Raw genomic sequence first — 12,913 nt, 5'->3', positions numbered from 1 at the left:
ACATTCTAGTTGCTCGTGAAAGAGAGAGGCATGGAGAGAGTGAGAACAAGGTAATTAAAATGCATAGTGTATCAGGTAGAAAGTGCTGTGGGGAAAAATAAAGCAGAGGAGGGAGCTGGACAAGGGCTTATAGTTTTTAATAAGCTGACCAGGGAAGGCCTCACTGAGAAGCTGACATTTGAGTAGCACTGATGGAGTAGCCTGTCTAATCTTTTGCCTCTTATAAACACCCCTTTTATTTTTGTAAGTTTCACCTTAGTATTCTTTACTAAGAGTACTGAGTACTCAGTACTCTTTTCCTTTTTTGGTATGGTTCTAGATCTCTCCTGACTAACAACCATAAATAAACACCAATAATCCCTAAACTCAAATGAGAGAACAGGACAAATGAACCACAGCCTCCTGTTCATCCTTTAAAGTAGAAGAGATCACCCAACAGGTGAGAGAACTTTTCAAGTCCCAACGGGACACAGGCTGCTTGGAGCTAATGGAAGGCCCACCAGCACGAGTCAGAGAGTGCTGTGACGGCCTTTGCAGTATCATTCTGGAGGCCCTCCATGGTGATTAGCCTGAAGAGTTCATAAAGCAGTGGAAACATGATGGCCACTTATAACCTCTCATTTACTTAATTTGGACTCAAGAAATAAGATAGCAAATGGGAGAGCAAAGGTGGCTAGAGGCTGGCCTGGCTCTGCTGTGCCAGCTCTCTTCAGCTCAGCCCAGTTTCCTACAGGTATTGGCTCAACTTCTCATGGCCACTTCTCTCATGGTGACTGAACTGTCTTTGTATTGAAACAACTGGGTATGTTATGGAATAGCCTTCAAAATCCCCATCAAAGGGCGCCTGGGTGGCTTAGTTGGTTGGACAACTGCCTTCGGCTCAGGTCATGATCCTGGAGTCCCAGGGTCGAGTCCCACATCGGGCTCCCAGCTCCATGGGGAGTCTGCTTCTCCCTCTGACCTCCTCACTCATGTTCTCTCTCACTGTCTCTCTCTCAAATAAATAAATAAAATCTTTAAAAAAAAATCCCCATCAAATTTTAAGATAAAACTTAAGATGACAAAGAAATGTACTTAGAGCTCTGCTCCCATCCTCTGACCTCTAAGTCCTTGGAGGTATGTGTTCCTTCTGTGCCATTAAAATGACACTAGAGGTGCTCCTGGAGGGTACGGTCCGTTAAGCATCTGACTCTGGGTTTTGGCTCAGGTCATGATCTCAGGTCATGACATGCAGCCTCGTGTTGAGCTCCACACTCAGCATGGAGTCTGCTTGGGATTCTCCTTCTCCCTCTACCCCTCCCACTTGTACCCTCTCTCTCTCTCCCCCTCTCAAATAATCAATAAGTAAATCTTTAAAAAATAATAATAAAATGGGAGTGCCTGGGTGGCTCAGTGATTTAAGCCTCTATCTTGGGCTGAGGTCATGACCTCAGGGTCCTGGGATCGAGCGCTGCATCAGGCTCCCTGCTCAGCTGGAAGTCTGCTTCTCCCTCTGCCTCTCCCCCCACTTATACATGTGCACCCTCTCTCTCTCTCAAATAAATAAATAAAATCTTAAAAAAATAAAGTAAGTACTCTAAGTAGGCTTGCTGAACATAATAATAAAAAATAAATAAAATAAAATGGCACTGGAAAATGGCTAAGGCTGAAATGAACTCTTCAACTTTTGCTTCTAAAAGCAATATAGCTTATAACACCCAGTGCTCATCTCCACACACTACATCAAAAACTAATGATGTACTATATGTGGGCTAATTGAACATAATTTTAAAAAAAAAGCAAATAGCTTATAAATAAATAAATGTGATATATCTTGTTTTTCTTATGATGCAGTAGCATTTTCCTTTAAGAAAAAGCTCTGATAAAAGCTTAATAAATTAGTAGGTATATTACAGAAAACTTAAACATGGATTTCCTTTAAGAGTTCTCCAGCTACAATGCTTATTTACATCCTATTTTTCTACTTGACCTGAGTACTTGAAGTGTGATAAATTTAACACTGAGCATTGTGAGTTTTTTAAGTTGATGAACAGTCAGAAATGAGGATAATTCAAGATTATAGTATACCGAATAATATTATGACATATACAAAATGCAACTTATGTAGCGAGTTTTAGGCAATAAGTATTTCATGGAAAATGTATTCCGGATTATTAACCAGAAGACACGTGCTGAGCCAGCATCATGGAGGGCTGGCAGACATAAGTCTTCTGATGGCCTTCAGTAGCAGCAGGCTGTTTCTCATTTGTCTTAAGAGATCAAAAATAGGTATTTCAGGGCACCTGGGTGGCTCAGTCATTAAGCGTCTGCCTTTGGCTCAGGTTATGATCCCAGGGTCCTGGGATCGAGCCCTGCATTTGGTTCCCTGCTTGGCAGGAAGCCTGCTTCTCCCTTTTACTCTGCTGCTTTCCTGCTTGTGTTTCCTCTCTCACTGTTTCTCTCTCTGTGTTAAATAAATAAATAAATAAATAAAGTAGGTATTTCATTTTCATTTTGAATAAAATGAGAAAATATCTGGTAAAAGATCTTTTGATATTTAATCTCACGCAAGGTCTAGTTCATACCGTACCAAAGATGGCACATTATTAGTGTGTCGACTTAAGTTCACTTAAATATATTATGAATTTAAGCTCATTGGGGGAAGGAATTTCTACCTGTTTTGTTCACAGATACTTCTCCAACATCTACAGTGATGCCCGTTAGTAAATGTTCAATACATACTTACTGAGGGAAGGATTCAGTAATATCCTGATATAGAAGGGTATGCACTTATTAAATTTTGGCTCTATCACACTTTTATGTTATTACCCAATTACTGAGGCTTTTAAAAAATATAAAATATTCATTACTATATTTTCTGATAAAGATTTACCCAGTTGACACTGTGTTCCCCAGCCTTACACATTTTTATCTGTGTGTGTATTTTTGCCCACTCACTCAGCTTTGCAGCTGAATCTGCATTTTGTTCTTCTATTCTTTTTTAAAAACATTAGTAAATGCATTGTTTAATGTCAGGGGGAAAGGGAAATAAGGGACCGCTATAACCATTTTTCTTTTTTTGCTGGAAAAGGGGAAATGAAGTTCCCACAAAGAAATTAGATCATGTTGAGTTCCTTAAATTGACCAAGTCGGGGAGCTAGTTTTCAGAGAAGAGACAGAAGATCCAGTCTTTAAGTATATCATTTTAGTTGATTTATTTTTAAAGGCTGGACAGCTCAGAACTTTCAGATTTAGTTAAAAGATTTGATTATCAGCATGGCTTTGCGTATTGGAGGAATTTCTTTTTAAAGAAGTGTTAATATAGTGCTAGGAGATGTGAGGAGGGAAGCAGATTTTGAAAATGAGGCATATTTTGAAATGTTTAGCTTCCATTGCATGACTGCTTTGCTGTGGCTGTTTTCTACCTGCTGTTCGCAGTGAGAACCTACCCCTGAAGGGTGGAGTGTTGCATCACAGTGGACTTCCTTCCATAAATATTATCCCCCTAATGTCTTCCTTTCTTTTATGGTTTGTTAGGATTTTTTGCATCTGGACACATTAGTGATGAGTGATTGACTACTAAATAAACTGTTTGTCCTCCCAAACAGCTATTTTAAGAGCTGGAGTCTTTTCAGTCACTTTGGCAGAAATAATATTTTGCTTATCTTATTAAAAAGACTTTTCCCTCAAAGCATTCAAAGCACAAACAATAATACTATTTCTCTCTCCATTTTGAGCTTCCTTGCTTTCTACTCTACTACATTCCTCATATATTCTGTTTTAATTCCCTTTGTAGAAATGAGTAATCCTAGGCTTTGAGAGATTAAGTGATTGACCAACGTTGGAAGACTCAGATTTAGGCCAGTGCTGGTAATCACAGTAATCACAGCTAATTTGTGTCTTTTTTTTTTTTTGTATTGTATGCTGGATTGCTATATTAGTGGCTATTTCTGTTTGAGGGCCTTGGGAAGTTTCTTAACATGACAAAATGTTTTTGCCTTTTATAGGCAAGGGTAGGAAATGGTGTGTTGCTATTCAGGAGAGCCCAGAATGTTTGTAAACATTGTTTAAATCTTAAATTTGTTGCCATTAGCTATGTCTAAATACCACTCTCTGTTTTATTGGTGAAAATTACTATTTGTTTCCCTTACCTTTATTTCATTGATTATTTAAAATAAGCCTGTGGAAGTGATATTCTTGATGATGCCATGAACTCTTTTTCACTTGAAAATATCTTTCAGCATCATTTACTTTTCAATCAGTGATGTTATGCTTATCTATTTTTGGCAAAAATTACTCTTTATTTCTATTTTCATGATCATCCCTCTTTTAAAAATATTCAACACATATTTGTTAAGTGCCTCCTGTGTGCCATATTCTCTCTTTCCTTTCTCATGTTTGACTTATATTAGCAAGCAGTCTGTTCCTATAGCCAATTTTATTTAATGAACTATGAAATTAGAGATAATTTTTATTAGCTGTTTGAAACTCTCAGGTGTCTTCTTTCTTCCTTCAGTCCTATGTTTAACTACTGTTGTTTTCCTAAAAGAAAGCTGACCATAACCAATTTAAACGTAACTTACTAAAATACTGTTTTCAAAATAAACGTCACTATTTTGAGATCACTTGCTCCTCTGTTAATTAGAAGGTATTAGCTTAATGTACCTTTACAAGCAACATTCCAAGAACAGATTGGGCTTGCTCTCCAGAAGCTAATTTTCTTTTTCCTTATTTTGACAAAAACCTGGTCTTTATATAATTACTTCCATTGCATCAGGAATAAAATTAAATTTCTATCGAAACATTAATAACTCTAATTTTTTTAAAAAACTCTTAAATAAAGAGTTAAAAGACTAGAGTTTAGCACCTTTATCTACACAGGCCTTAATTGATAGACAGCTTTGGTCTGCAGGATAGGGAGAAGTGAGAACATTTATGTCAGCAATTAGCTGAACAGTCTAATTAATTCAGTATTACAGATAGCAGTTATATACTGGAAAACCATCTTTCAATTAAACCTTAGGCTAAGGAAATGTGATTTAGGTGTGTTTTAAATTTCCTTCTCCCCAATATTGTTGAAATCATTTAAACTTTTATGAGCTTTTACTTCAAAGCTGTTCTTGAGAGGAAAAAATCGTAACAGAATTAAAATTGTAGCAAATAAAATATTTTCTTAGGTCTATTGCCTATTTGTATGGAGAACTAAAATCTTTTGATCCAAGATGTTCCTATATACAGAGCAATGATTTTAGTCAATGTTTCTGCAAAAGAATCATTATATTGACTTTAAGAATCCGTTCATATGCTACTTGTGACAGTGATGATTACCTTATCACTTAACTAAGTTGAACTTTATAATATTGTAAGGTACCTTGAAAAAACAAGCTTTTTTCTTGTTGTATTAATACTTTACAGTAGATAGTAGGGTATTTTCCACTCTTATGTAACTAGTGAAACTTACTGTCATATAAGCTGAACATTTTTTCTAATTGCATATTATTTGACATATTTTACTAACCTTTGCTTTTCCTTTGATGTATAGGATGGAGGATCAATAAAAAGAATAGAACAAAACTACTTTTTTTCCTATAAATTCCTCTTTCTCACAGAGTGTTCCACTAAAAGCAATGTTTTCCATTTGTATTCATTCTCATTTGTAGTCCCTTTTGGAAATCATCTGATTTGTGCATGTTCCATCAAACTATGGTTTTTATTTCTAGCACAGAAGTCTTTTGATAAATCTAATTTGGCAAGTTGTATCCTATCTGAATTCAAGTGTTAGAGAACAATTATATTTGCCTTTTTTAAATTGGTATTCAGCTTGAATTTCCTTCCCACTGACAATGATATAAGAGTTCCTTTTTCTATTTTGGTGCTGGAAGGTGTCATGTTGTTGCCCATTAAATATGTGGCGGATGAGGTGAGAAATTCATTATATTGCTATAAAAATCTGTGTGAACACATCTCTTTCTCGTCCTCACCCCCCCTTCTGTATTGCTAGAATATTAACAGTGAAATTAGTTAAACTGTGTTCTTATTTGTTTAAAACTCTAAAAATTAACTTTTTAGTAGAAGATAGCATAAAGTATGTCCTACAGGAGACTTATAAGACCCAGGAATACGGAAAATGAGTGTATGACTAGTTATCATTACAATATATATTATTCCTACTAAAAGTTGATAAGTACCAAGAAAGTGTCACAATATGCTTTCACTTTTCTTAACATCTTCAAGGATTTATTTCAAACACATTTTAATTTTATTTTTAGCCAATATGAAAGAAAAACATGGATTTCTTTGTAAAGTATAGTGCTTGGGCTATAGGAAGCAGTAGATCACCGGACAGGCATCAGACCCATAGGATCCAGAATCTTGAGAATGGGAGCTTGGAATAGAGGTCAAGAAGGGCAATAGGCCAGATCTCCAGGGAATTCACTGAAGAAGCCAGTCGCCAGTTAGTCAAATTCGAGGGAGAAGCCTTTCAAGCTAGGCACAAAGAAGCTGGATAGTCTAGAAATTGTAAATGCCAATAATTGTGTTGCCAATATACCTGCTCAGGCCCTGGTAAATGAGGACTCTAGTGGAGGAGTTACTCAGAGTTACTCATAATTTAGTAATTTAGTAAGTCTAAATTCAACTCAGTTGGAGTCCATGATGGACATAAACCGTATTCTCAGTAATCCCTTGACTAGCCAACCCCAAGTGTCCGTCTTGATATGACTGTACTTTCTAATGTGTACTTATAAATTAATAAAATATATATAATATATATTAAATATATAATAAAATATTCTATATTAATATATTGTTATATTTTATTATAATATTAATAAAATAATAAAATATTATAAAGATTCCTAACATCTAGGTGAGTAAGTCTTAATCTAATCCAACATTTACTAAAGTAGGCTCTATATTCAAGATTCTTTGTTAAAAAGGGGAGGGAGTTCCATGATCCAATAAATTTGGAAATCCACATTCTGTATATTGTATTATAAGCTACAGTGTTGATTTTTAACTTTTAGCATTTTTGTCATTTTGTTCATGCATTCATTTATTCAACGAATATTTACTAAATACATCCTGTGAGCCAGACATCCATTAGATGCTAGGAACAGGAGGAGGGACAGATAGATGTGGTCCACAGTCTTAAATCTTAGAGTCTGTGTAGAAAGATATTAAAATAAGTAATTACAATACAGTGTGTTAGTGGAATAAGGGAGATCCAGCGCTCAAAGGGGACATAGAGTAGGGTCACCTAACCTGTCTCAAAAGGGTCAAGGAGGGGATTGCCTAGAACCAACTATGCTAAAACCTGAAGATAGGTGGAAGTTAGACAGGCAAGAACTTTCAGTCACAACAAAAGCAAGAATGAGATTAACAAATTGCCAAAGCTGACATGTACATAGACTCTTTCTGTCCTCCATACGCTGTGCCAGCGACTTTCCCAGTGTTCCATCATCAAGCCTCCTGGTGGGGGTTGTATTACTAACCGAAATCAGATGGCTAATAAATAACAAGAACTAGAATTTCAACCCTGATTGGTCAGACTCCAAAATCATCTTTCCAGTACCCCACAACTGCTTCTCAAGGTAGTTGACTGATTTTGATTAAATTTGTCTTGCTAAACCAAAAACTCGCTAGAATGATGTCTCAAGTTTGCTTTATTTGTGAGTGTTGTATGGTATTTATTGTTTTTTTTAAGAGATACACATGTGATAAATGGTAGCATTTGGGGAGAAATTTCAGAAGCACATTATACCTCTAAGGCCTGAGGTTTACAACCCAAGTCTCACACATAGTAGGTACTCAAAAGAACACAACTGTAACTCCATTCATTACTTGAATAAGTGGTAGGGTAGTTTGAAAGGATGACTTTGAATTCTTATAAAGAAAGGTGCTATTCACATTTTTAAAGTAATTTAATTCTCCATGTGACATGATCAAGATGGCTGTAGGATTTTTTATTTTTAAGAGTATATGTAGAAGATGAAGATAGAAAATTGGTCCCCTTGAACATGTATAGGACTTCCTATTACCTGTAGTTTATGTACATATTTTTGGAAAAAATATTATTAGGTGATATGAACTTCATATCTCATCATGTGAGGAAGTCATAGCTCACTATTAATAATTCGAATATCCTGATCTAAGGAAGGTCTGGTACATACTAGCAAAGAGATTTAAGAAAATGAAAAGGATTGCTTTAATCCTAGGAGAAATGTTCAAAAATCTATGGTTCTGGGATTGAGGTGAGACAGTCTGGCTTTTGCACACAATGATGGCAGTTTGGGCCAGAATGTGTAATTCACAGAATTGCTTTTAATTGGCCACATGAGCTCACCAGTCATCACCAAACCCGCCATAAAAATTCTTTTCAAATAATATAAATATTTTTTCTTTAATGCAAGATTCTCTGTTTCTTTAATGCAAATATATCAAGATTCTCTGTTTCTTTAATGCAAATATATCTTTTTAACCTCTCCTCTTCACCCTCAGAAGGTAATTTTGAGGAGTGAAATGGTCACAAGGGAAATTCCTAGAAGGAAAAAGAGAAGTAAAGAACCTGAGTAATCTGTAAAACCTGAATGGATTCCTAAACACTTGTAATTTATATTCACACCTACAAAATAGTGTTGCTGAATGGGATTGCATTTTTTATTATTCATTTTGAGAAAAGTAGGATGGTGAACAAAAACTTAAAAAGAAGTCCTCCTGTGCTATATTTTTACTCATGTCAGTATATTTTCTTACTAACTATAAAATGTTTTGTTTTAACTTTAGGGACACCACAGTACAAACTCTTACTCTTCAGCCTTCTGTTAAAGATGGACTAATTGTGTATGAAGATTCACCTTTGGTTAGTAATCCAACTTTATGAATATTCTCGACTATATTTTTCTGAATGGTAGTTGTATTTCAGCCTTTGAGAGGGCGATTTGTGAATTTCCCCTGTATTTTGATAGATTTCAGTCTTAACAGGAAAACATTCATATGTCACTTGGGGAGTGGACATTTAAATACAGATAATTGAGAAAATAAAATGTTTTCTTATTCTGTTCCCTCTTTGGAGTGATATAGGGAATGAAAGAAATCCTCTAATGATTTCTTTATCATTCCAGAATTTTTTTTTTTAATTTGCTCTTTTCAAATATGTAGGGTTTGAAATTAGATAACACTTCTAGAATTTTTTTTAAGATTTTAATCAATAAAATATTAGCCCCATGTTTTGGGTAGCTGGAAAGACCAATTCCTCACTTTCTCACATAAGACCCAAAGAAATGCTGGCCTTCCACGTGTGTCCCTCTGTGTGCCTTTGTATCAAAGGCACAAATACACCAACATGAGAACCTCTGTGGTCAGAGGTTTTCGAAGTGCTTGAAGTCTTTGGAATCTCCTTCCTGAATTCCCCCAGGTTGGGCCTGAATTTCCCTGAACAGAGATGTGAAGGCTGAAGTTGGATTATTGTTAAAAAGTTATTTATTTTCTCCCTCTTTTTAAATTTGGTTTACTTTTGCCCTAAAATTAGAAAGAAAAACTCTTACCAACTTTTTTTTTTAGAATATGAATAAAATATTTGTGGTAGAGGGAATCAACTATTTCTCAATCTGTATTTCCTTAAAATTATTTGCCAAAACTATATAATGAGAAAATTTTATTGTATGGTTTATTTTATGTTATGAGAAATTTCTTACTATTAAAAAAATAAGCTTTAGGTTTACATTTAAATTCATTGAACAGGGATGCCTGGGTGGCTCAGTTGGTTGGGCGGCTGCCTTCAGCTCGGGTCATGATCCCAGCGTCCTGGGATCGAGTCCCACATCGGGCCCCTTGCTCGGCGGGGAGCCTGCTTCTCCCTCTGCCTCTAGCCTGCCACTCTGTCTGCCTGTGCTTGTGCTCGCTCTCTCTCTAACAAATAAATAAAAAATCTTTAATAAATAAATAAATTCATTGAACCTTCCCCCTTCCTACCTTCTTTCTCTTCATAGTGTCACCATTAAATCAGACTCCTAAGACCTAGAGCTCCTTCCTATTTTTCCTTTCCCTACTTCTCATCTAATCAGTTGCCAAGACTATAGCATATACCTCCAAAAAACTCTCAGATCAGTTTAATGCTTTTGATTTCCACATTTCCATGCCTTTTCTAAAATCAGGTCCCTCAAACCACTTTTCTACCAAATTATTAGAGTAATCCCCTTTTAGTCCATTTGCATATTGCTGCCAGATAGAACATCTTAAAGTGTAGCTCCAAGCTTCATTTCTATCATGCCTGAACTCATAAGTCTTTATGAATTTATTATTTTATGAGATAAAGTACGTATTTCTCAGTCTGGCAACTAAGTTTTTAGTAGCAGAGACCTGACCTACCCTTTCAGACCCTGTTCTCTCTTTTCTCACATTTAATTTCTGCCTCAGTGAAGATAGACTACTCATACTCACTCTTCCCTAAGTATGCCCAGGATTTCTTGAGTTTCACCATTGATTCCCTTTTATTTTGAATGCCCATCTCACCATCCGTTCTGCTCTATTAAAATCCTACACTCTTTTAGAGCCCTAACAAATGCATTTTGATAATCCACTCTTGATTATGATGTCTCGGTCTTCTTAACTCCCAAGGCACTTTAATTTCTGTATTTGTTATACTTATTTTAAATCTCCCCTACTCTGGGGTGTAAAGTGCGGACATCACCAACGTAGGAATAATTATGGTGCTAAAGGGAACTAAAGTGATTACCGCACAGTTAACAGTTTAGTAACAAGGTGAAGCTTTTGGTGGAGATTCATAAATTTTGTTTCCAGCTCTGCTACACACTTTTTTTTGTGGTAGTACATCCATAACTTAAATAAAACTAGCTACTATTATAAACCCAAAGCAATGAGTGATAAAAATGTTTAAACATTTGCTTTCATTTTGTTTGTTTATGATAAATGTCCTGTCGTTAAAGGTTAAAGCAGTAAAGTTGGGTCATATTCTGGTAGTCGATGAGGCCGACAAAGCCCCAACAAATGTCACCTGTATTTTAAAAACTCTAGTGGAAAATGGAGAGATGATTCTAGCAGATGGAAGACGCATTGTTGCAAGTGAGTATAAGAAAGCTTTTATTACATGCAAAGTTCACATCTTTGGTATCAAATCGCACACTTAGCTGGCCACTTATCTGCAAGTAACAAGTATAAGGTCATTAGAACTGAAGTTGTCTGTATTGACAGTCATTTATAAAAGTCAGTACATGGGAATCTATCTTTGTCTGTTTGACATTTTTATTGCTGGAGTGCACCTTTGAAAATTTTCATAGTAGTTTTAAGATAAATCGGCTTTATATTTTTCTACTCTGAGAATACCAACTATAATCCTTTTATACTTATTTTTCCATTATTGTGTGCAATTTATTTTCTTTTGTTGTTATCTGGATTTTTTAAAAGCTCTAGCATGTTTCTATGACTTATAATATTAAAATTAATTTTATTATTACTCAATTAGAAAAAATTACCAAGGATTTTATATGGGTGAATCCATATAAAATGTATACACACACACACATGCACTTGCACATACACACACACCCCCCATCCTCACTTTGGACTATCTTCTTCCTTTTATTTATTTATTTACTTTTTTTTATTTGTTGTTAGGAAAACTGTAGATCCATGAGTCTCATCAGTCTGTTTAACCTAAAGACAAATTGTCTGATGTGACATGAGAATATTTTCTAGTTTCTAATTTAATGCTTTTGTGTGATGAAAAGACTTGAACATCTGTAACTAGCCATTGAAAATATATATAGCCAATAGCAGGGTAACCATAAAAAATTGAGACAAATAACTAAAATCTTCCAATAGTCAAAGAGAATATATAAAGAAAACCCATTAGAAATACACAGGTACATCACGAGAGGGGTTCTTCTTCAACATTATCATTGGAAGATGGCAATTTCAAAGCCTAGGAAATTAGCATAAAACATAAATAATATAAGCATAAGTAAATAATAAAAATATTCCAACATGCCAGCTTCACAGTGAATTTATACAAAAAATGAGAATTTGAGCTAGATAGCCTGAATGCTACCTCTTAGATCATTCAGTCTCTCAGGATTAAAATTCTGCCTGCCCTTTTTAGATACATTTTGAGGATAGTGACTGGAAAACAAGAACTGCTGAAACAAAACTGTAGTTAAAGAATGATTATCTCTTGATGACTGTCTACATTTTCTAATACATTTTAGAAGAGTAATCTAGAAGAAAAGGAGTCATCCTAATTTTTAAACTCCCAATTTAATTGTATACAGTATTTTAAACACAAGATCCCCTAAGGCCTTCTAAACATGGTTTCTTAAAGCCTCACTTCTAGGGCCTTGTTTTCCATTTTCTTTCCTTTTCAAGTTTTCATTTATTATTATTATTTTTATTTTAGTTAACTAATTAAATTTTGCCTGTGAGGCATACTCTTTATTTACCACAACTAAAATTAACAGGGATCAAACATTAAGGATATTAATTATATTTAGCATATGAATATATGGCATATTTGAAAGATTATATTAAAAAGGATAAGTGTAGGTTCTTATAGACTCATCGCAAATAAAATTACAGGTGTTTCACAGCTATCCTTTTTAAAAGATGGCCAGCCTAAGGCTGGAATTTAAATAAAACCAGATGACAAGTGCTCCTGAAAATAACCACAGTAAAGTTTTTACCAACTGAAATTATCGTCTAGACTAGCAGTTCTATCTGAAATGTACATCAGCCAGTAGAACATAATACTCAACTTCTTTACTACCTTTTTGACATTTACACAAAGGAAGCTTCCATGAACTTGCAATTACTTATTTTAAGAACTGAAGTAGAATCCTTTAATTGGAAATAAATCAACATTGTGAGCTGACTAGGTGCTTATGGCCTTTACTCTGTGTTAAGTTTCAGGGTAGGTAATCTA

General features: G+C 35.1%; 1 protein-coding gene across 2 annotated transcripts in view; it reads left to right on the top strand.

Annotated features, from left to right (window-relative positions):
* Window positions 1–12,913, top strand: part of VWA8 (von Willebrand factor A domain containing 8) — a 333,728-nt gene that overhangs the window by 187,084 nt on the left and 133,731 nt on the right. For both annotated transcript variants that reach the window (XM_059144521.1, XM_059144520.1), the window contains 2 exons: window positions 8,764–8,839; window positions 10,926–11,061. In XM_059144521.1, the coding sequence (XP_059000504.1) occupies window positions 8,764–8,839; window positions 10,926–11,061 (212 nt within the window). The remainder of the gene's footprint in view (window positions 1–8,763; window positions 8,840–10,925; window positions 11,062–12,913) is intronic.

This window comes from Mustela lutreola, chromosome 13, assembly GCF_030435805.1.
Source record: "Mustela lutreola isolate mMusLut2 chromosome 13, mMusLut2.pri, whole genome shotgun sequence".
NCBI classification, from domain to species: Eukaryota; Metazoa; Chordata; class Mammalia; order Carnivora; family Mustelidae; genus Mustela; species Mustela lutreola.
Note: the sequence above shows the minus strand (reverse complement) of the source record. Positions and strands in the feature narration are given on the sequence as shown.